This window comes from Leopardus geoffroyi, chromosome A2, assembly GCF_018350155.1.
Source record: "Leopardus geoffroyi isolate Oge1 chromosome A2, O.geoffroyi_Oge1_pat1.0, whole genome shotgun sequence".
Lineage (NCBI taxonomy): Eukaryota > Metazoa > Chordata > Mammalia > Carnivora > Felidae > Leopardus > Leopardus geoffroyi.
The window spans coordinates 162817447-162840153 of record NC_059331.1 but is presented as its reverse complement, the minus strand read 5'-3'; the positions used below and the strand labels follow the sequence as shown (position 1 = coordinate 162840153).

Sequence of the window (22707 nt, the reverse complement as noted above, 5' to 3'; positions counted from 1 at the left end):
CACTTACACTAACCAACCCTTTGTGATTTCTCACTTTCCTGACTTACTTGAGCCCTCACTCTCCCTTTAAACTGCCTGTCACCTCGGCACAGATAAGAGGGAGCTCAGATTTCCCTTACTATCAGTAGTTACAGAATAAAACCTGCTTCTCACTGCTTTAACTCATGTCCAGCCATGCTTATCTTTGACAAGACCTGTTCATCTTGCAGTTTCTGCCGTGGGTGCGGGGGTGAAAGCTTTGATAGGAATGCAACCCTCACCCAGTGGGTGGGCATCAGATCCTGGGAGTCCCATGCTCTCAGCTGCTCTCCCTTCTCCCTGGATGGCCGTGCAGGCAGAAAGGAAGGGAGCGGAGGGAAGGACCGTGCTGGGGAAGGGGCTGCCAGCCCCAAGCTGCTCTGTTCGGAGGTGGCCTGGAGAGCGCGGGATGCTCCCCAGGACTGCACCTGAACAGAGGGACAGACACACATCCTGAGAGAGTCTGGAGGAGCGGGCGCAGTCTGATGCCAGGGAAACTGAGAAGCCAGGGAAGGGAAACTGCGTGGGAAAGCAACCGGATGTTGCCCCCCACCTCCCCAACCCTGGGCCTGGGCCAGTGATCTTCAGCATCCCAGACCTGAGACCCTAAGGGGGGAGTGGCTGGGGGGAGCAGGGAGCCCAGAGGGCGGGGCTGGCTTAAGTTTCAGCTGCAGAGATGGAGATGCCACACAGCCTCATGGGGTACGTCCCCAGGGACCCAGGAGAAGTGACTCAGGAAGGTCCCCTTGTTGTATCACTCCCTTTCTCTCTCTTGGGCTTTCTGAAGTCGCTGCTGTCCCCAGTCTCCCCTCCCCCTTGACCTCTGGGAGGGGGGGCGCCCTCTGAGGCCCTGGACCTTCCTTCCTCTTGAACCACTTCCAGGAATCCTCTGGTGGTTCTACTCATCCAGCTCTCCTCCCATCCCCTTGAGAACCTCTTGTACGCCTGACAGGGGCCCTTCTTTATCTGCCCACCCCATGATCGCTGGCATTCCCAGGGGTCTCACACTGCACCCCACTCCACGGGCTCAGGGACCACCGTTATTTTTTGCTGAAGACTCTCAGCTCTTCAGGCCACATCTTCCTCCTGACTTTCAAACCCATTCACCTGACCACTCACTGGACATCTCCACATGGATGCCCTGGACACGTCCGACTCACCAGGAAACAAAGGAGACCACAGGCCACCGTTTCCCCTCTGAAACCTGTTCCTCTGTGGCCCCTCACGGAGCCCATCAGCCAGCAGCCCCGGGACCTCCGTAGCTACTGCTCACTGCAGGGCCCCCGCCCAGAGCCCAGAACCTTCTGCATCCATCCCCGCCTGCCCCTTCTCCCACAGCCAACAGGCTGGTCACCTGCAGCCCTGACCAGACCTTCCAGCCGCCCCCTCGCCTCCGTCCTCACCACCACGCTCCACTGGGACCCTATAGACAGGCTCCTGTCCGTGACACACTCTATAAAAATCATCCTAGAAATCAAATTGGGTCACATCACTCCCCTGCCTTAAAACCCTTTCATGGCTTGGCTTTGCCCTTTGGGTCAATCCAAGCTCCTCAGCTGGTGACAAGCCCTCAGTGGTCTGGTCCCTCATTCCTCCCAGTGCCTCCCCACCCCCAAACCTCTTCCGTCGCTGCGCAAGAACCACCCTCCCTGGCCCTGGAGGACCAGTGTGCTCTGCTCAGTCTGCTCCGGCCCCTGCAGGAGGGGCAGGGGCGGGCAGACTGGGTGTGCTCAGGTATTCAGGAACGAGGCAGGACACGCTCTGGAGACTTGGGGGGCCTGCTTTATTGCTCACCCTGAGGCGCCGTGCTCTCTGTATCTGGGGCACAGAAGAGGCCGGTCAGACTTCCACTGGAACAATCATCTTCCTTCTCCTGCCGGAACTGCTTCTGGGCAGAACCTGGGACGGCTGTATTCTCCTTCCGGTCTCAGGAGAATGTAGTTTTCAGTGTCCACGATCCAGAACTGCGGCTCCAAGCGGCTGCCGGTCTCTCCCGTGCCCCAAATCCACCCACTGAGCACATGCGAACTGGGTGGACAGGGGGGCAGCAGCCAGCAAGCGTGGCCTCAGCCAGGACTTAGCCGCCGCTCATTAGTCATGGATCAGGTTTTCAGTACAATCCACACTCCACAGCCCCCTCTCCAGGAGGGCCACAGAGGGTCAGGACAGGAAGGGAGTTTGAAAGGGGGTGCGGTGAGCTGGCATGTCAAAGGGAAGCCCCAGTTGGGAGCTCTGAGCAACAGGCCAAGCCCAGAACCAAGAAATCTAGGTGAGACATAGCACATTCTACCACTGTTCCAAAGACAATGCCGCTAAATAGAATATTAAATAAATACGCTCAACAAATATTGGAGATTGGTGTCTTCCCCCAGGGAGGCAGCGTGGCAGATCGGGGGACCCCAGTTAGTTCTGGGACATGGGCAAATGCCTGAGGTCTCAGCCTCAATTCTCTTGGGAGGAGGGAGAGTATGGGCAGGGGTCCTGGGTTCCCTCTCATCTGATTCCTGCACATTCTGCTTTCCACGCCTTGTCAGGCCAGGTGCTCCCAGAGCAGGAGTGGACAGGGCCCAGGATGGACCCAGTGGCCCAGTGCCGCCCAAACCTCACCTGCATCTATCTCTCCCTAACTCCGGGTTCATCCTCCCTAACTCCGGGTGACCTAGCTGCTACTATGAGGGGGGCTCTGAAACTCACCCCACTGTAGTCAAAGGATGGAATCCAGTCCTGGGCCTGTGCCCAGACTGAGCCCTCCAGGCTGCAGGGAGCTTACCCACAGAGGAGGGGCCAAAATAGGGAAGGAAGATGGAACAGGATATTCTAAGGAGATACAGCTTTTTGAGCAAGCCCATTTAAGCGACTTTATAACTACAAAGAATGCTAAGTAAACATACAGCTTTCAATCCTGACCCAAATTACTATGTTGTTTTTTGTGTGTGAATGTTTTTCCATTACTTCAACTTTCTTAGGGAATTCCACATCTGTAAGTGTCTGAAAATTACAGAATCCCAGGGAAGACCTCTGGGACGCCCTCCGTCCATCTCACAGGGTGAGGAGGTGCAGAGATGCCTCCTGGGGTCACAGGGCAGGCCTGTGGCAGAGCTGATGAGGACCAGCTGACTCCCCACCCAGGGCTTCCTCTCTGGTCCCGCCCCCCAGGCTTGTAGCATCCCAGGCTGGACCCCCCTTCTCCACAGAACACATGCCCTTTCTGGGGCTGCCACATTTGTAAGAGAAAGGTCCCCCCCCCCACCCCGCCCCCGTCAGCTCCCGGCGGGGATCTACTTGGGAGGGGCAGGGGGAGTTTGAGGGCTGGATAGCTTCTGCTCCAGCCTGACTCTGAACCTGGGGCTTCCCAAGGCCCAGATTGGATGGAGAAGGCAGGAGGTCCCCAAACCAGACAGATCCTGGGGTGGGAAGCATGGAGGGACTCAGATACAGCTGTGAGGGTGGGGACAAAGGGGTCATCAGGGACAGTACAGCCAAAGTCATCCAGAGAACTGGGGCACCTGAAAAGCACATCACACGAAGGGGTCACTTCCTTGCCGCGGAGACGCCTTCTCCACCACTGCCTCCCCCCCCCCCCCAGAACTTCCTTGTCCTTGTCTGTGCCCCAGCCACGCGGCTGACTTTAAAAGCCCCTGTGCCCCGAGCCTCCCTCCCTCACAACAGATTCTGGCCACGCCCTCTGTGGCCTGCAAACCCACAACCGCGGCCGGGCCTGCCATGCTTCCCCTGAGGACCCGGATCTTGCATCCAGCCCTGGTGCCTCACACCCTCCTGCCGCACCGCCAGGAAGAATACACGTGCTTTGCCTCTTCTCTTTTTGTTTCCTTTTTGCCAAATAAATGAACGCCTGAGCGTAAACATGAACTCTTATGACTGCCCTGTGTGTTCTCCTCCTACGCGCCAGGCCCCTGTCCCACCCCCGGGGTCTGGGCCCCCAGTACCTGGGGCCAAAGTGGCGGCGGTCACTCCCACAGGAAGCGCACGTACCAGATGGTCTCATTCTTCAGCTGCGGCCCAAAGAGGGGGTTCAGCTGAGCCAGGATGGTGATGAGCCAGCTGCCGGGAACAGCACAGGGAGGGTGAGCCAGGACGCGGAAGGAAATCCAAGCTCCACACCTCGCGCCATGCGTCCGGTCACGTGGCCAAGCCGGCAGGCACACAGGGGTCTGCGTTTCCAGGTGAAGGGTCCCGTGAGCCCTCCCCCAGTCTGGCCAGCACAGGAGGTTGGCCCGGGGTTCGTGGGTTCCGGCTTAGGTCTGGTTTGATCTGATGTTTCATAGATTTCTAAGACCCGGGCTGGGGCTGGACTCTGGGACAGGGAAGGGGTAAGACAGCCTCCAGAGGCATGCTGAAGGGGCCTCCTAGCTGAGCCCAGGACACCTCTGGTCTGGGCCTCCCCCAGCCGGTACCTGGGAGCAGGACAGGGCTGGTCTGCCAGCAGGCACGTCAGAATCACCTACTTCTAGGAGCAAGACGAAGAACTGACTCCTAGGAAGGGCTGATGACCAGAGGGTCCCACGTTGAGGCCTGCTGGGGACAGGACGGGAGCTGTCCTTCAGGCCAGGGAGATCTCCAGGGAACATGGGCAGGCTGCACATCTTGGTGGGGTGGGGCGGGAGGGCCAGACCCTGTTGTCAGGACTTGTGTGCCCACAGTAGTGGGTCCCCAGAGACTCTAAAGGTGCATGACCTCACATGCCAGAAATAGGTCCCCTGGTGCTCCATCTGGTTTTGCAGGAAGGCTCCAGCTGTTTGACCTCAGACCACCCCCCCCCCCCAAAGCAGCCAGTCACGTGGCTGACGCCTGGAAGCTGTCAGAAATCGTAGTCTGCTTATCATCGTCATTAACCCAGAGTTGATGTTTTGTGGAACATAATTTCCAGGCGTGGCATTTTCGTAAGCTGCCCCACCTCTCCACCTGTGTGCACCCGGTCTGCGGCCAGTCTCCCTTTCCCATACGTCCATCTGGTGTCTGTAGTTACCACATCCCACGCACACGCCGTCTCTGCTGTTCCCAGCCACCACCCTCTATGTCCTGGTCTCTGTGCCATCGAGCCCCAGCCCCTCTGAGGCCCTCCCTGCGACAGATGAGGACATTCTGCCGAGCCCCGAAAGGCCAAGAAACAGCACAGAGGGCCTTAGAGACGTTCTGTCTCGGGAGAATCCTGAAAAACAGTACATCCTCATGTATTTAAGCTAACATTTAAGCTAACGTAGTACGGGTCATTATTTTTTAGCAAGTTTTATTTTTTTGTTAATAGGAGGTAGAAAGTATTTAACGTCTTATGAAGTGAAATGAGAGAACTGACTCAGAGGAATAAATAGTTCGTGATCTAATTAGATAGAACAGGCTTTAACTACAAAACACACCCCAAATATGAAATACCTCATGTAAAAAATTTTACATGTGGGCCTTAATCTATGCATTTTGAAAAATTTGGCAGTCTTGCGAAATACTCCAGTTACTTTTATTTTTTATTCCAGTTGTCTTTAAAACAATCTGTTACCTCTTATTATTGTTTCTTATTTTTTTGAAGTTTTTATTTATTTATTTTTGAGAACAAGAGAGTGCCAGCTGGGAAGGGGCAGAGAGAGAGAGAGGGGGAGAAGGAATTCCAAGCAGGATCCATACTCAGCACGGAGCCCAACACGGGGCTCAATCTCATGACCATGAGATTATGACCTGAGCCGATATCAAGAGGCGGATGTTTAACCGACTGAACCAGGCCCCTCTGTTACCTTGTAAAGAATCAGTATCTCATCACTGTTACCCGTCCTATTTTGATTGTTCTGAATTCAGAATACCCCAACTATGCCAAGCATAACCCACAGAGATAGCGTATGAGACCCAGGAGGAGGGGAGGCCACACGGGCTTCCCATGGCTTGACTGATCACAGGAGAGGCTTCCCTCAAAACCAGAACTTGGTCTTATCCCCTGGTTTGGCAGGCAGGATGATTTAAACTTGGAGCAAGGTGACATACAAGGGGTGTGGGTGGAAGGAGGAGTGTCTTCTTTTGTAAAGGGGGCGGGGCTATCACGAGTGGCAGTTTTAGGAAGAGAACATCTGGGCATTCAGCACCCAGACGTTGACTCCCTCACCCTGTCCAGGTTCTTGAATCCCTTGGAATTATTCTCCTACATCCCCAGGGCCCCCTTCCCAAGTTTGAAGACTCCTGCTCATCTGATGGTTTGAAACCGGCCGCATCACAACCACCCAGGAGCATGTATTAGAAATATGAACTCCTAAGTGCAGATGTTGAAAACTGAGTCAGTGGGTCAAGGGTGGAGCCCTGAATGCTGTGTCTTTCCATCTCTCCCAGTGATTCTGGTGCCCGGTCGGGCATAAAGAGCACTCAGTTCACAGATGAGAAAACATGGGCGCTACAAAGCTTGTTTGGCTGCCGCATTTGGAACCAGACCCCAGAGTCCAGGACTTCGAGCCCCCTGCTCTCTGTGCCATCCCAAACTGCCTGCTCCCCTACGTTTAACAGACTCAGCCTTTCAAAAGTGGAATCTGTCACTACCAGGACAGAGGAGAGGGCAGGGCTAGGGAGAGGAGGGAAGACATCGAACTGGGGGAGTGGTACTTACAAGAGGTAACAGCAGACGGCCGTGGCCACCAGCATGGTGATAATGACTCTGCAATGGAAGCGGTGGTCAGGTCAGGATGGGTGGAACCAGTACCCTCCGAAGGCCAGGCCAGGGCCAGAGAAAGAGCTCCTGGTGTCAGCCCCTTTCCTGTTGGCCTTCCTGATGCCACCTGAACACAGGAGGCTGACTTCTATTCAGGGTGACAATTGTAAGAGGGAAGATAAAAACTCAAGCGTCACCCCAGGGGGAAGCCCACCATGACTGCATCCAAGCTGCATTATGGACCTTCTCTTTACCTCCCTTCTCCACCACCTACTCTCTACCATCTTCCTGCAGCCATGCTGGGAAAAGATACCCCCCCCTCCCCCGCCCAGAGCTGCATTTGCAGCAACACACCATGGAATGTTCTCTGCAATGCAAACTTCGTTGGGCAAGGGGATGGAAAATAGAAGCTGGCAAGAAGCAAGGAGACCGTGAGCCATTTCTAAGGCAGAGTGAGTGGTTATCAAGGGAACAGGTAGCTCTGTGTCCATACAAAGAGGACTCTGGACTCAGAAGCTTAAAATGCAGCAGGAGAGACTTCAGTTAGAACCCACCAAAGTTTGCAGGAGAGGTGAGATATTAAAATGTTCACAAAGTGATGCTGTGGGACTTCAGGATCAGAGACAGTGCCCATATGTCCAAGTAGCCTCCACCCAAATCCAAATCAGGCCCCAGGACCCCTGGTCTAAAGCACCTGAAGTCAGTGCCAGAGGAATTACACTGGATCCATTCCTTCAACGTTACTAAGCATCGTGGGCCAGCCCTGTGCTGGGCACTGGGGTCCACGGTGGTGAAGGAGACAATCTTCCACCTAGAGGAACTTATAATCGAGTTCAGGGGAGAGCCCTTCGTAGCTGAGGATAATACTATGCAGAAACTGATAAACTGACCACAAGGTACAGAAATCTGCTAGGGGCTGCTCAGAAAACAAAACCTGCTAAAAATTATTCAATACATAATCCGTGCCATGCGCTGTTTTACATACATTATTTCGGGTATTCCTCACAGTATAGCCTTAAAAGGCACGTACCACCATCATCCACATTTTACGTATGAAGAAAGTGAGGCCTGAAGGGCTAACGTTCGCTCAAGGTCACTGCTGGTGAGCGGTGGACAAACCGCAGCAGCGGCCGGTCATGGCCTCTAGCTTCACTGGCTGGAGGGGGGAACCCTTAACTGCCTCCCGCGTCAGTCGGCCCTCCACCTTTCTAAAGCACCACTGGCTCTGCTCTTTGACCCCGACCGCCTGCCAGTTCCGAGCCGAAGTCGGCCAGTGAGGAAAACGGAGGAAGGCGGCGCCGAACGAGCCCTGACCCAAAGCTCGCTGCACCGCCTGCCGCTGCCCGGGGAGGGGTCCGCAGGGAGGCCGGGCCCGCACGCCATCCTTACCCGCGGTTGGGTCCTTTCGGCACGAACCAGGGCCCGGCGATGCCGATGAGGCCCCAGAACGTGGTGAAGATGATGACCGGGAGGGCGAAGGAGTGTGCCGTCATGGCCGGACGCGAGACGCCCAGGCTGGGGTGCCAGGCCGAGCTGCGGACGCTCAGGTGTGCTGGGTCCCCGCCGGCCGCCGGCGCCGAGCATGCGCAGCAGGAACGGGCCGCCAGGGGGAGCTCGCGCAGTCGCCCCCGCGCAGGCGCGAGCGCGTCGCTCGGGCGGGGGCGGGCTTTCCGAGGGGCCAGATCCAGCTTCGATCAGCTCTTGATGAGCTTTGACCGGCGAGACTTACTGGACGCAAGCATGGGTCGAAACAAACGGCTTTATTCAGGGAGCAAAAAGTTGCGAATCCAACGTGGGGTTTTTAAACCTCATTTGCGCGTCTCTGAAGCCAGAAGTGGCTGCCGATCGCCCTGAGTATCCTTGGCTGACGGGCACCTGCATGAGGGAATCGGCCAATCTTCACGCTGCCTTGCTAAATACTTAGCGCCCCAGGAACCCAACGTAGGCTTGAGGAAGAACCAAAAGGTCTGGGGTAGGTTACACTGTCTTAGGTGTCTGGCGAGGGCAGGGGGCTGAATTCCCTCCCACCTGGTCTCTATGGCTACTGAAATCAAACCATCAGTTATAATGCCGGTTACTCAGAACGTCAGACCCTCTGGGCATCAGGGGTGGGAGGATGCCAGGATCTGCGCCTGTTGCTGGTGCAGGAGGGTGGAGGCGTGGCTAGGACTCTGGCCAAAGGCTTGCTCCTTCTCTTCAGCTTGTTTTCTTGTGAGGCAAAAATAGGAAGCCTCTCCAACAAGGGTGTCTCCAGGCCCTGGATTTGAAATGCAGCAAGTGCCTTGAAACAAAACCAAAGAGGTCAGGCTGGGTAATAGTCTCCAGCAAAGGTGTTCACCACGTGTCAGCCCTGGGGTCCTGCACAAAAACGTCGGTAGGCCTCTGTGCATTAGCTAGCCTTCCTGTGCCTCTCAAGAAATGTGGACAGTGCAAATCGCCACAAAAAAAAAAAAAAAAAAAAAAAAGCATTTTCCATCACCCGCTCCAAGGGGCCCAACTTTCTCAAAAGCTGGTATTGGAGGCTTCCTCAGTACATGGATGTGGAGGCTGGATGCTCCCTTACCTGGCCTCCACCTGAGCGCCTAGAGCTGCACAGGGAACTGTGTGTGTAGCTCACACACACAACACTGCTCGCGGGACTAGCCACATGCTCTGAGGATTCTTACAGGATGGAAGAGCCCCAGGGAGGATGCTTGCCAGAAAGTCACCTCATTTGGGATCTATGGATAGGGTGGGGGCAACGACCCCTATTTTAAGGGGTCTTTCTCTCTTCCACCCCACCAATTTATAGCCCCAGCACCTCACCTAGGGCAGAGTCCTGAACTCCCCACAGAACCTTATGTGAGTGGGGGAGGGAGGCCTGGGCTCCCTCTCGGTGTGGACAGTAACACTGCCAGATCTGTAGCTCTAAAGGCCCATGGTATACCCCAGACCCCTGACCCTGGGGCTGGAAGAGAGGCATTCCCACAGACTAATAGAAGGCAGAAAGTGGGAACGAATTCCTGGCTCGCAGCTGAAGAAAACAGGAAGATGATGGCACTAAGGCTAAGTGCTAAAGGTGGGTGACGGGAAGGGAGAGTCAGAAACACTGGGAACCGGGGCGGGGCGGGGGGGGGTGGTTAGAAGGCGACAGTCCATACCAGCATCTCAGAGGCTCTGAGCACCTCCCAGGACAGGGGAGAGGACAGAGCGCTGGCTGAGGGCCAGGCGACTTAGCATGCAGCACAGGGCGGGGGCCCCCGGCACAAGGCCAGGACGCAGCACCACTTCCTGCCTGTCTAAAACAAGCAAAAGGCAGGGGTCAAACCTGCCCTCTAACCTCCCCTGGTTTCCTACCCAGGAAGGTTAGGAAGGCGGGACCCAGGCCCCACATCATCCCCAGCAGATAAGCAGCCTAGGAACCTACCAAAACGAAGTGCCCTGGAGGGAAAAGTGCTTTGCTTCAGGGAGTGAGGGGAGAGGGGTGAGGGGGAGTGGGAACATAGTTGTGCAAGACACCCTTCTGGGCCTCCAGGGTAGTGCTCTCAAGCTTGAGCGAGCCCATGAAGTTCCTGGAGGACCTTGCTCCAAATTGCCCATCGCTGAGCCCCAGTCCCGGATATCCGCTCAAGCAGGTAAGGAGTTGAGCATATTTAACAAGCACCCCTAGTGACTCCCAGGCTGGGTCCCAGAGAACTGGGAAGAGCGGACTAGGCCACCACGCTGCTGGCACATTTAGGGAGCTCTGTTCCCGCAATAAGGACGTTGGTAGCAAGGGACGAGGACAAGGGCTGAAGGCAGCCACGTCCACTCTGTGCAGCCCGAGGTCTGACTCTTGGGGAGCTGGAGGCGCCGTCACTCATCAGCCCAGTGGCAGACCAGGAGCCAGCAGGCACTTGAATTCTCTGCTGCCACGTCATGGAGAGGGAAACTGAGGCACAGGAAAGAGGAAGGGATTCATTACGGTTGAACCTCTGCCTGCGGCAGAGCTGGGGCTGGAGCCCAAGCCTCCCAAGTGAAAGCATGGACGTGTCTGCTCCTCAGGAAACCAGGCTCAGGTCAAACATAAGTGCTGCCACCGCGGGGAAGCAGCAGGCTCCCTCCAGGAAAGACTTTTCCTCCTTGTCCCGGGATGACCTCTCTGGAGTGCTCTGTGGAGAGGGTTTGGCTTGCCCCTCCTAAGGGAGCCCCTGGAGGAGGTAGAGAAATTCTCTGGTACAAGTGTCCCATCTGAAGTTGAAGCTTCCCTGCTTCTGCTGTAGAGCCAGCGTGAGACCCAGAGCCGGGCCGGTGGTCCCTAGAGCCTGGTGATCCTCTGCATTCACAGTGCCTCCTCCATGCCACTGAGGCTGTAGGCAGCCTCCCCAGAACGCTCCCCAACCATCCGGGGGGGATGCTGGGGTGGGGGGTGCTTCTGGAAGCCCCAACAGCCTCTCTCCCATTTCAGAGAAGTCCTCTTGCTACCAGATCATGGGGTGGAATCTTTCATGATGGGATTATTTCCTGAAGCACCTTAAAAATGAATTTGAGCTAGGAACCTTTCTGCATATTTAAATGCCAGGAGGTCGCCGTTGCTCAGAAAGGGGCCTTGGGAAGCAGGTTTGTGCTCCTGATTACCCTGCCTCTCTGGGAGGCGGGCTTAACTATCTTGTCGCTGCCCACTTCCTGGTGCTTGGAGAGCACCCCCTCCCCCAAGCAAAGACTCTAGGGCAGCCTTGATTCTGCAGAGAGCCTGTCACCATGATTCCCAGGGGCAAGGCAGCAGCGAGGGGGCGGGAGGGGGGCCTCCAAGGCAATCCCTAGGATTCCCGCTCCGACGTGAGCTCTCCGTCAAGACAGCTTGGGGGCCTCTTGGCTGGTAGGGGGGTACAGGAGTCTGTCAGGAGGGTCCACGATGCAGTCCTTCAGGATCTCTACCGGCTCCTTGTAGGGTGGAACGGGCGGTTTCTGGGTCACAGCCTCCTCCACAAAGAGTGCCCCCATCTTCTCCTTCCTGAGCCCTGGTCCTTGTGCGAGGGGAAAGAGAACCCACAGTTACACGGAGGGGAAAACTGATTAGATGACGACCCCTTCCCACATCCACTGTGCCCCAAGGAATGCTGGGTGAGAATGCAGAACAGCCTGGAGATATGACTGCGCTGCTCTTGGCAGACCTGTTCTAGACTCGCTCTGTTCTCTCACTCTGGGGTGGTGGGCCTCACCTGGGGCGATTCTGCCCTCCAGGGGACACGTGGCAATGCCTGGACACACTTCTGATCGCTACAACTGGGTGAGTGCCAAGGGGGCCCAGTGGGTATGTAAGGGGTGCAGGTCAGGGGTGCTGCTGGAGACCCGATCACACACAGGCCGGGCCTCACAACGAGGAACCTTCCAGCCCTCAGTGTCCACAGTGCTGAGGTTGAGAACCCTGCCTGGGAAGGAGGGCCTTATCCTATCAAATCTGGTAGTGCCCTGTATTTGCTTCAGATGTACTAGTCCCACCGCCCCCTGCAAAAGGGCACACTTGAGAGCACCCTTCACCCCCACACGGCTGGACGCGGGGAGCAGCTCACTCAGCAAACGCGTGGGTGAAGGATTCACTCTCCGGCTCCCTACCTTTCTCCCCGTCTCCTCTCTCCACTTCCACCCCAGGCCCCTCCCCTTGCCCAGCAATGGGGCCAGGGCCGCCCTGCTTCCTGGGGAGCCCCTGGCAAGCCTGAGACCCTGTCTGCAGCTGATGACCACAGACCGGGCGGTAACCACACAGGAGCACAAGCAATGGAAGGGGACCAGAAACAACAAGATGTCAAGGAAGGAACTTCATTGCTGCCACTGAGAAGTGACACACGAATAGCCTGGAGGACCTCTTTGGTTTTCAGGGACTACTTGAAAAGAGGAGACTTGCTCACTTCAGACTCAGTAACTCACCTCCCATATAACATAAGCGTCCCTCCAGTCCGTCCCCACCCCGGCCCCCAGGCTAGTTGGGCTGTGCCCCTCACAGACGCCTCCCTGCCCAGGATGGCCCAGCCCTCTCCTCCACCTAGAATCTTTTTCTTGGCCCCTCCGACCTGACTTCTTCCCTCCCGAAAGAGCCGACACAGCACCGCAGAGAACGTGAGCTCACCACCCCAGCTTGTCCAGTCCTCTGGTCACTTCCAGTCCTGGTCTTAACCTTCAGAGGGTGCCGCTGGCATTAGAGGCCAGACGTTGTGCACTCGACACGCATTAATTCACTTTACAGAAAAAAACCCAGAGCACAATGCGATTAACCTGCCCGACGTCACACACTAGTTAGCGGAACCAGCGGGCAGACTGGCTCCGAAAATTCGTGCTCTCAGCACTACTCCCTGCTGCCCGCAGCGAGTATGCCCTGCCTCCCTAGCCGGATCATAAGCTGTGCGAGGGTAGATGTCGTGTCTCTCGCACCCACTGAGACCACGCCTATTGTGACAGCTGACACAGTGTCAAACACCTCCGTGTCCAAGGTCAGCATGGGATTGGGAAGATAAGATTCTCTCCCTTCGTTTTCCACGTCCAGGAACTCTGTCACACGGACCTACCCACATGGGAGCGAGGTGGCGCTTGGGCACAAGTGTAGACGTGGCTGAAACGCCGGCCTGAGGAGGTCAGGTACCAGTGCTGGATGGCGGGCTGGGGGTCGTACTCCGTGACTGCCACACCGTTCACTGCCGTCATCATGAGCATGTTGATCACCTCGTTGGAGAGCTTGGTCCTCTCGTCGGTCCTGATCCGGTTCATGGCACTGAAGCCGCGCTCACAGCAGGAGGTGGAGACGGGCACACAGGCCACCACCGCCACCAGCCTGCTCAGCAAGGGGAACCGGTAGTGCTGGGCCAGGGCGTTCTTACACAGCATGGAGAACGGGAGGTTCTTGGCGATGGCTTTCAGGCCCAGCCACTCCTCCAGGAGTGCTTCCTCGCTGTACCCTGCGGGGAGGGAGAGCTCAAAGTATCTGGCAAGGGCAAGAATGTCATCGTTCCCAAAAGTGGCAAGTTCAATCCCACTTGGCCAGGCCATGGTGTCAAACACCTCCATGTTCTTGAGCTGCGGGGGCCGGTCTGTGTCAAACCTTTGCTGGAGGTACTCGATCCCGGTCAGGATCATTCTCTCCCTGTCCGCCTGGAACCGCTGCTCTGCCACCTGCATTCTGTCCAAGAAGATGCCATGGAGCCGCCCGTCCCGGAAGCCGGCGTTGAACTCTTCCTCTTTGGGCCCTGCCTGGTGACGGAGGGTCTCCAGGGCCACGTAGGCCCGTCCCAGTGTGGAGTTCACCTCCGTAATCAGCACGATCTCCTTCTGGCACACCTCGGACAGAGGCCTGTAGATGCTCAGGAAGTCCAAAAGGAAGTGGCAGAACTTGACAAAATGGAAGCTTTTCATCAGCTTCAGCATGCCTCTGGCCCTGTGCCCGATCTGGCCCCCGGCTTCTGCCACGCCCTGGAGGTGCCTCGCCAGGGCCGGCCAGCTCACGATGAGCGCGTTCAACGTGCGCCTCTTGCTGGCCACCCACCTGACGGCGTTCAGGTCCTTCAGGCGGATGATTTCCTGCTCTAGGGGAGCCGCGCCTTCCTGCAGCTCGTTCAGCCTTTTATTCGAGGACTGATAAAACTTGAAGACGGTCCGAATGTGCCGGTCACACTTCTTCACCAGATCGATGCCCCCACAAGCGTCGACCACGGCCAGGTGCAGCCGGTGGGCGACGCAGTGGACAGGCAGCAGCTGGGGGATGACCTCCTGGAACTTTTCCACGAGGCCTCCTCTGCAGCTCAGCATGGTCGAGCCATCGGTTCCCAGGCCGACCACCCAACCGGGCTTCCGGAAGGGGATGTCCAGTTCATCCAGGGCAGAGATGATGGTCTCAAAGTATCCGTCCACCGTCTCACTGTAGAGAGGGGCCAAAGTAATGTACGACTCTTTCACTTCCATGCCCTTAAAGTAGCGGATATAAATCCCCACGCAGGACTGGTCGGAGGCGTCCGTGGAGCTGTCCAACAACACGCTCACACAAGGGGAGCTCCGGACATCCTCGAGGATCTCCTTCTTGAGAGTCTCAGAGATGTATTTGATGAACTGCGTGCACGCGGTGCGATTGCGGTACTTGCCCAAGATCATGGTCCCGGTGCTTTGGAGGAGTTGCAGGATCTTCTCAAAGTCATTCAGGGGCCTCGAGTGATACGCGATGGAGTAGGCGGCGTTGAAAAAGTGCTCCATGTTCGCCATCAGGTCACTGGAGATCTCTGGGACCGGGGCAGCCTGAGGGGCGTCTTCCTTGACTTCCACGGTGTTGACACAGAGCTTGTGTGCTTTGCTGACCTCGTGGTATTTCAAAGTCTCCACTTTAAAAGGCCCCGTGTAACCGCGGACTAACCGGGATGATTTGTCGTGGAGACTAGGTCTTTCTTTGCAAGCTGAACAGAAGAGCTTGGTCTCTTTGGGGTCGATTACTAACCACGGGAACTGCCCAAACCATGACCTCTGGATTGAACGGGGTCTGTAAGTCCTCTTGATTTTCCTGGGTCCATCTACTTCAGCTTCACAAAGACTGGGATTACCGTGGGAACTACGGGTCTCCACTGAAGGGGCCGGAAGCACTGTGGATTCTACAGCCAAGGCCTGTGCATCTGCCTCTCTTCCAGCCACCATTTTCTTCTTCCCTTTGGAGCAAATACAAATGTGCTTAGTGTTGCTGCCCAGAACTCTGTAGCCTCCTATCAACTAGGATATCCAATTTAATGAGTATCCCTTATGCAAAGCAGAGCTGAATGTGATCTACCTTTCTAGAAATCATCAGTGACTTCTTTTTAAACCGTTCCCCATTGTTATCTGTGTAAGTCAGCTTGCGGTCTAAGAGAGGTCCACTGACACTTGTGGGACCTTTAGCCAGCCTCCCTCTCTCCATCCACACAGCTACCCTGGGACCGTGTGACATCAGCTGCTAGCAAGCTTAATGAGCCACCTTGGTCATAGATGCTATTGGATAAACAAGTGACTTCAATCCTCTTTCAGGCACCACAAAGAAATGGGGTTAAGTATCCATAAGTCGTCTTACGAGCCTCAGAAAGAAGGAAGGTACAGGGGCGCCTGGGCGGCTCAGTTGGTTAAGCGTCCAACTCCAGCTCAGGTTGTGATCTCACAGTTTGTGAGTTCAAGCTCTGCATCGGGCTGTTTACTGTCAGTGCAGAGCCCACTTCGGATCCTACGTCCCCCTCTCTCTCTGCCCTTCCCCCCGCCTCTCAAAAATAAACATTTAAGGGGCGCCTGGGTGCCTTAGTCGGTTGAGCGTCCGACTTCAGCGCGGGTCATGATCTCACGGTTCGTGAGTTCGAGCCCCGCATCAGGCTGTGTGCCGACAGCTCGGAGCCTGGAGCCTGCTTCGGATTCTGTGTCTCCCTCTCTCTCTGCTCTTCCCCCACTCGCTCTGTCTCTCTCTCTCTCCTTCAAAAAAATAAATAAAAACATTTTAAAAAATTAAAAAAAAATAAACATTTAAAAAATCTTATAAAAGAAAGAAAGAAGGGAGGTACCGAAGTATTCACAGTAGCTACTAGCCAATAAGCCCCTGACTGAGATACACAAAACAGTGAACTCTCACAGGCCAGGGTGCTGTCACTAAAAACTGGAGGGGGAGGGAAGAAGGGCGGCTTGCAGGCCTGCAGTCACAGAGTTCCTTATAACCAGTGTCTCCCACACATCGCCCCCACCAGCTCTACCAAAGACCCCATTAGCACTTCTGCTCATGAAAGGGCCTCGTTTTTCCTGTACAGACCCCGTTTCCCAGGCTGTCTGACACTTGGACGGCACAGTTAAGTTTCTTACTCATCTTTGTCCACCAGGGCCTAAAACAAGGCCTGTTGCACAACAGGAGCAGGACAGGGATGGCTGAGTGAACACTCTGTGACTCGCTGTGGCCACGTGGGCCCCAGGATGTGCCCTTCAGAGCTCAGTAGGTCAAGACTCACCAGGAGGATGACCTTTCCCCCACTTGGGCCCGTTTGGGTCCTTGATCCAGGGCGCAGCCCGACGTTCCAGCTTCAAGATCAAGTCTGGTTTGGCAGCCGCAGGCCCTAATGCAGGGACGAAGAGTCACACTGAGGTCCCTGCTGTGGACCACCAAGTCAAGTAGCCCGCCCGAAGCTAGTCACGGAAACGGAAATACTCAGGGGTGGCTCTGGGTCTATCTCTTAAGAAAGTCTATTCAGCCAGGGCCACGATGAAAACATACGCACGTGGCAGGCCAATTTATGCCTAAAGCCCGAGAGGCAGTCAGGTCCAGATGCTAATGTGCATCTCTTAGCCAGGATACATAACGTCCTTAGCTCCGCGGACCAGCCACTGGAGACAAGAGTCAGCTGATTGCATCTAGAGGAAAGGTGGGTGTCGGAGGAAACAGGATACAACAGGAGGAGAGAGGGCAGGGATGGTAAAGCCAAGCGAGAAGAGTTAGACTGTCACGGGCACTATGCTGGCTCAAGTGCCCCCAGAGCCACCATGGCTGGCCTATGGGCAGGTATCTTACTACATGAGTTATTTTCAAGGGGCACTTGAAAGGCCCCTTAAAAATGTCTGCCACCTGCAGAGGAACCTTAAATATGACTAGAAGCGGGTCAGGCCTTTGGGTTAAGCACTGCCCTTTATTTAAAAAATGAATATTCTCAGGGGTAGGCAAAGAAATTGCTTTCTTGATTTAAAATAGGGGCGCCTGGGTGGCTCAGTCAGTTGAGCGTCTGACTTCGGCTCAAGTCATGATCTCGCGGTCTGTGAGTTCGAGCCCCGCGTCGGGCTCTGGGCTGACAGCTCAGAGCCTGGAGCCTGCTTCATATTCTGGGTCTCCCTCTCGCTCTCTCTCTGCCCTCTCCCACTCATGCTGTCTCTGTCTCTCAAAAATAAACACTAAAAAAAATTTTTTTTTAATAAATAAATAAAATAAAATCCATTAATATCTACCTACATGCTTTGGTATGTGTGTGAATGTGTGTGTAAATTCCCTTTGGAAAGACAAATACAACTGCTAAGCGTGGGTGCTTCTGGTAAAATAGTGATTATTGTCACTATTCATCTCTAGGGTCACTTGAATACGTTTATATATTTATATCTGTTATGAGTGTGTATCCATATATTTACCACCAATCAAAATATAATTTAATACATTGTTAAAGTGCAGTAGACTGGATACATCCTTAAAACATGTCTAAAATGAGGGCAATGGAATAATAATAATAATAATACAAGGAAAAGTTACTGAACACCAGATGCTGGCAAAGTAGGTGGCAAGGAGAAAGAAGCAGATCTAATGGCAGAATCCCCCAGAGACTCGGGACAAGGGGCCATGAGCAGCAGAAGGTGGTGAGTAAGAAACGGGTAGAAAGGGTGGGCCCACAGTCTGCAGAGACCATTCCAACCCGGGTCGTCCCACCTGCCCCAGGAAACCAGAGAACACCGCCACCCCCACCTACCCTCACTTGAGGAGGAGAATGGAGATTTAGTCCACAGAAAAACAGAAGCGGGAAGGTTCCAGGCCCGGGGAGGGTGGGGATAGTGGACAAAGAAGGAGAAGGGTCATGATAATGAAGAAAGAGTCTGTGTTCGGAAATGTGCACTACTCAGCTCCAAGAACACAGGCTCGGCTTCTGGCCCCAACCAGGGGACTTGGAAGAGTTTTCTTTTCTTCTTTTAAAAGTGTTTATTTATTATTTATCTTGAGAGAGAGAGAGAGAGAGAGAGAGAGAGAGAGAGAGAGAGAGAATATGCAGGGGAGGGGCAGAGAGAAAGGGAGAGAGAGGATCCCAAACAGGCTCCGAGCACAGAGCTGAATACGGGGCTGGAACTCACGATCGATTGGTGAGATCATGACCTGAGCCGAAATCAAGAGTTGGATGCTTAACGGACTGAGCCACCCGGGTGCCCCTGGAAGAGTTTTCTTTGGAGAAAGAGAATTGCCCCTCCCTGTCCCCTTCTGCCCCAAAGGCCTCCGGGACATTGACTTTTGCAGGATTCTCAGTGAGACCTACAGGTTCACAGCGGACACCCTGCAGTGAAACCCACCCCTTGATGAGTCCCAGCTGCGCACAGAGCTTCCAGCCAAGGTTTGTCAAGGCTTTACTCTTAAACCTGGATGAACCACACGATATTTATTTAAGACAAGCCTCTGACATGAAACGGGCAGGAAAGAGATCGGAGGAACTAGAGAAACTGCAAGGAACGAAACAGATCTCCAAAAAACAAGCCTGAATTCCTGTTCCCAGAGAGAAAAGTCACGATAGTCACCCACAAAGAGAGTCATAGGGGTTCTTAGATTAAAAGTATGATAGAAGAGGGGCACCTGAGCAGCTCAGTTGATTAAGCTTCGGACTTTGGCTCAGGTCATGATCTCGCAGTTCATGGGTTCAAGCCCCATGTCGGGCTCTGTGCTGACAGCTCAGAGCCTGGACCCTGCTTTGGATTCTGTGTCTCGCTCTCTCTCTGCCCCTCCCCCACTCACGCTCTGTCTCTTTCTCCCTCAAAAATAGCATTAAAAAACAACAAAATACGATAGAACAAATGACAAAATTAAGTAGATTGTTAGCAAATAAAATTGAGAAAATCTCCAAGAAAGTAAAACAAAAAAGACAGAAGCAGAAAAGGAGAAGCAGAAGGAGGGAGAAGTGGGGAAGGAGAAGAAAATAAAACCAGAGGCTCAATTTAGGAAGTCCACTATCTAACTGATAGGGCTTTTTGGAGGAAAGAAAAGAGAAAATCAATAGGAAGAAATCATACAAGAATGTCCCCCCAAACCGGAAAATGCAAGTTTTCAAGTGGAAGGGAAGCACTAGGTACCCAGAACAAGAAGTGAAAAGTCACTGATGCTATAAACACTTCAGAACACTAGACTAGGTCTTGAAAACTTTCAGAGTAGAATAAAACAGGCTGTGTTCAAAGATTTAGTTAGAAAAAGGTATTTAGGGGCGCCTGGGTGGCTCAGTGGGTTAAGCGTCTGACTTAGGCTCAGGTCATCATCTCGTGGTCCATGAGTTCGAGCCCCATGTCAGACTCTGTGCTGGCAGCTCGGAGTCTGGAACCTGCTTCGGATTCTGTGTCTCCCTCTCTTTCTTCCCCTCTCCTGCTCACATTCTGTCTCTCTCTCAAAGATAAACATTAAAAAAGAATTTAAAAAAAAAAGGTATTTTAACTTCTCTACAGCACCAGTAAAACCTAAATGCAATGCTTTCAAAATACTGAGGAAACTATTTCAAAGCTACCATTTTTTTTTTTTTTTTTAGTGTTTATTTATTTTTGAGAGAGAGAGAGAGCAGGGGAGGGGCAGAGAGCAAGGGGGGCAGGGGATCTGAATCGGGCTTCGCACTGACAGCACAGAGCCCAGTGCAGGGCTCGAACTCATGAACTGTGAGACCATGACTTGAGCCAAAGTTGGACACTCAACCAACTGAGCCATCTAGGCGCCACCACCCCCCCCCCCTCCAAGCTACCAATTGGAAAGCAGCATAAGGCATGTCCTCCCATGCAGCCTTTCTTGGGAAGTTACTGGAAGATGTGCTCCAAAAAATGAAGATATAAACCTGGAAGAGATACAGCCAGGGGACAGGAGGGGGACAAAGGAAACTCTGAGGCCACAGCTGTGCAGGCCTAAAGAATAACCAGCTTGTCGGACAGGGCAGGAGAATGGAGACCTGATAACAGAAGCCCCCGGGGAAAGAATGAAATTGATCGGTCACAGGATGTCTGAGCATGTGGAAAAGCTCTTCAGAGGAGGTTTAGAATTCCGCTGGACAGTTGGAGAAGAATTGGCAATAGTACAGAAAACTAGCAAAAAAAAAAAAAAATTCAATTTCAGGGGGGGAATATCCTACAAGGAAAATCATCATACGATGCCACTTTGATCTAATACATCATCATAATTATGTAAATAATTTACACTGAATTAACCAAAGCAGTATGATATACTTGTTCTGAGAGGATTGAGGGACAGAGTGGGGGCCCAGGGTGGTGTAAGAGGGCTGCATCTTCACCGTCCATAGTAGTAATCAAGAGCAGGTATCACTCTAAAATCAACAAACCAGGAAGAGCAACAGACATATTAAAGTGTGAGTCTGCCCGTCTGTTTTGGTTCAAGGTCCAAAAGATAGGAGGGACGCCCAGGTGGCTCAGTCGGTTAAGTTGTCTGACTTGGGCTCAGGTCATGATCTGTCCGTTTGTGAGGTCAAGCCCCTCACTGGGCTCTGTGCTGACAGCTCAGGGCCTGGAGCCTATTTTGGATTCTGTGTCTCCCTCTCTCTCTGCCCCTCCCCCACTCACGCTCTGTCTCTGTCTCTGTCTCTCTCAAAAATAAATACATATAAAAAAAATTTAAAAAACAAAACAAAAAAAACAAAAAGATAGGAGCCAACAGTCCCCCATCCCAAAGCTAGACCACTGAGGCCTGACTTGGAAAGTGGGTGGCTGAAACACTGGGCTGGGACCCGAGCCCTCGACACAGGGAGTTGGTGCATTGGGAGTGAAGAGGACAGGAAGCTGGATATTAGAGATGTTTCTGGAAATAGATGTCAAGTACACTGTGAGGACCCCTCCCCTACCATGGAGAGAGGTGGCACGAGCTACTTTCCCCTGACCTTAAGCCTAATGGGGATGACATCCTGACCTTTATCTCCTGGGCTATGGGGCTCCTCATGAATCCAGGCCTGGAAAAGACTAAAAGGCAGATTCTGATGGGCTCCTTCATGGCAGCCATGTTGGGAACAGCCTACATTCCCAGACTTTGTCGGAGCAAAGGATACCTAAGTGTTTTCCATGGTCCAGATGTGGGCCCCTGAGGAAAGAGAAGGGTCTGGAGCCACTTCCAGGGACTCTGCCCATGACTGCCTGTTGGCAGCCCAGGAATGAGCCACTATGGGGCTGACGGCCAAAACAGACATTCACCGTGTAGAACAGGTGGCAGTAAGGGATGGCGGGGGAGTGTAGAGCCCACAAACTCACCCAGAGAATCAGCTTTCAACTATCCGAGCCACGAGTGGAAGCCGGGTAAAAGCTTTGCGGCACCTCTCCTCCCCACTCACCCACCACTGCGCCCCCCGCCCCCGCCCCGGACACACCAGAAGTCCCGGGCCAGGCGGAGGTTAGGAGGAGAACTCCCTTCTTCCTACACAAGACACCAGATTCCAGACCAGAGGCGGGTTGAGGGGGAAGGGGCAAGAAACTTCAGCTTTAGACGAAGTCCAGACAGTTTACTACCTGACAAAGCCTACACTTTTACTTCCTAACTTTGCAGAGGGGGTAAATTTTTGTACCATTTAAAACTTATAGTTTCAATAATAATACAAGAAACTCCAATCATTTACGTTTTGTCCTGTTTGTTTTCTCACACTCATATGTTCGTGTGCCCTCCCCTCCCCTCTTTCTCTCCTCTCTCTGCATACATGTATGAATAATACATAAATATTACATAGGTGATATTTTTCTGAACCATTGAGACTACACTCTTTTCATACCCCCTTTATCCCTAAATACTTCTGCACGTATCACTCAAGAAAAACGACATTCTCTCATGGGGTAGGTGGAATTCTAACATGAGCTCCAGGGACCTTGGCCCTTCCTGATCCCTACCCTTTGCAGTGTGGGTGGAACCTGTGACGTGACCTCATACCCGTGGTTATGTGGCATGACGTGGCAAAAGAGAGGTTATGTGGCTGACTCACCTAACCACATCAACCCTTTAGAAACAGAGAAGTCAGAGCTTCAAAGCATCAACAGGGGCACCTGGGGGGCTCAGTCAGTTAAACATCCAACTCTTGACTTTGGCTCTGGTCATGATCTCATGGTTCATGGAATCGAGCCCCGTGTCAGGCTCTGTGCTGACAGTGCGGAGCCTGCTTGGGATTCTGTCTCTCTCCCTCTCTCTCTGTCCCTCCCCGGCTCACACGTCTGCACTAGCTCTCACACATTCTCTCTCTCAAAACAAATAAATAAACTTTCAAAAACAAAGCAGGGGCGCCTAGGTGGCTCAGTCGGTTAAGCATCCGACTTCAGCTCGGGTCATGATCTCATAGTTCGTGAGTTCGAGCCCCGTGTCAGGGTCT

The 22707-nt window shown here is 53.7% G+C and overlaps 2 protein-coding genes across 4 annotated transcripts in view; both read right to left on the bottom strand.

The window, feature by feature from the left end:
• Positions 1-1780: 1780 nt before the first annotated feature.
• Positions 1781-8269, bottom strand: ATP6V0E2 (ATPase H+ transporting V0 subunit e2). The gene is made up of 4 exons (XM_045496088.1): positions 8048-8269; positions 6617-6664; positions 3966-4080; positions 1781-3524 (listed from the first exon to the last, which is right to left on the bottom strand). The coding sequence occupies exons 1-3, from the start codon at positions 8149-8151 to the stop codon at positions 3987-3989; spliced, it is 246 nt and encodes an 81-aa protein (XP_045352044.1). The 5' UTR covers positions 8152-8269; the 3' UTR covers positions 1781-3524; positions 3966-3986.
• Positions 8270-8399: 130 nt separating this feature from the next.
• ZNF862 (zinc finger protein 862) overlaps positions 8400-22707 on the bottom strand; it is a 38053-nt gene continuing 23745 nt past the window's right edge. For all 3 annotated transcript variants that reach the window (XM_045496085.1, XM_045496084.1, XM_045496086.1), the window contains 3 exons: positions 16600-16704; positions 13180-15294; positions 8400-11643 (listed from right to left, as the gene is read on the bottom strand). In XM_045496085.1, coding sequence (XP_045352041.1) covers positions 11468-11643; positions 13180-15294; positions 16600-16704 — 2396 coding nt within the window. In that variant the 3' untranslated portion in view covers positions 8400-11467. The remainder of the gene's footprint in view (positions 11644-13179; positions 15295-16599; positions 16705-22707) is intronic.

What these genes read in the sequence shown, in the direction of transcription:
- ATP6V0E2 (XM_045496088.1), bottom strand. Translation starts at nt 8,151, where the DNA reads ATGACGGCACACTCCTTCGCCCTCCCGGTCATCATCTTCACCACGTTC. An exon ending in CCGAAAGGACCCAACCGCGG is followed by an intron (nt 6,665 to 8,047) that starts GTAAGGATGGCG and finishes CTTCCATTGCAG; the next exon opens with AGTCATTATCACCATGCTGG. An exon ending in GCCGTCTGCTGTTACCTCTT is followed by an intron (nt 4,081 to 6,616) that starts GTAAGTACCACT and finishes TGTTCCCGGCAG; the next exon opens with CTGGCTCATCACCATCCTGG.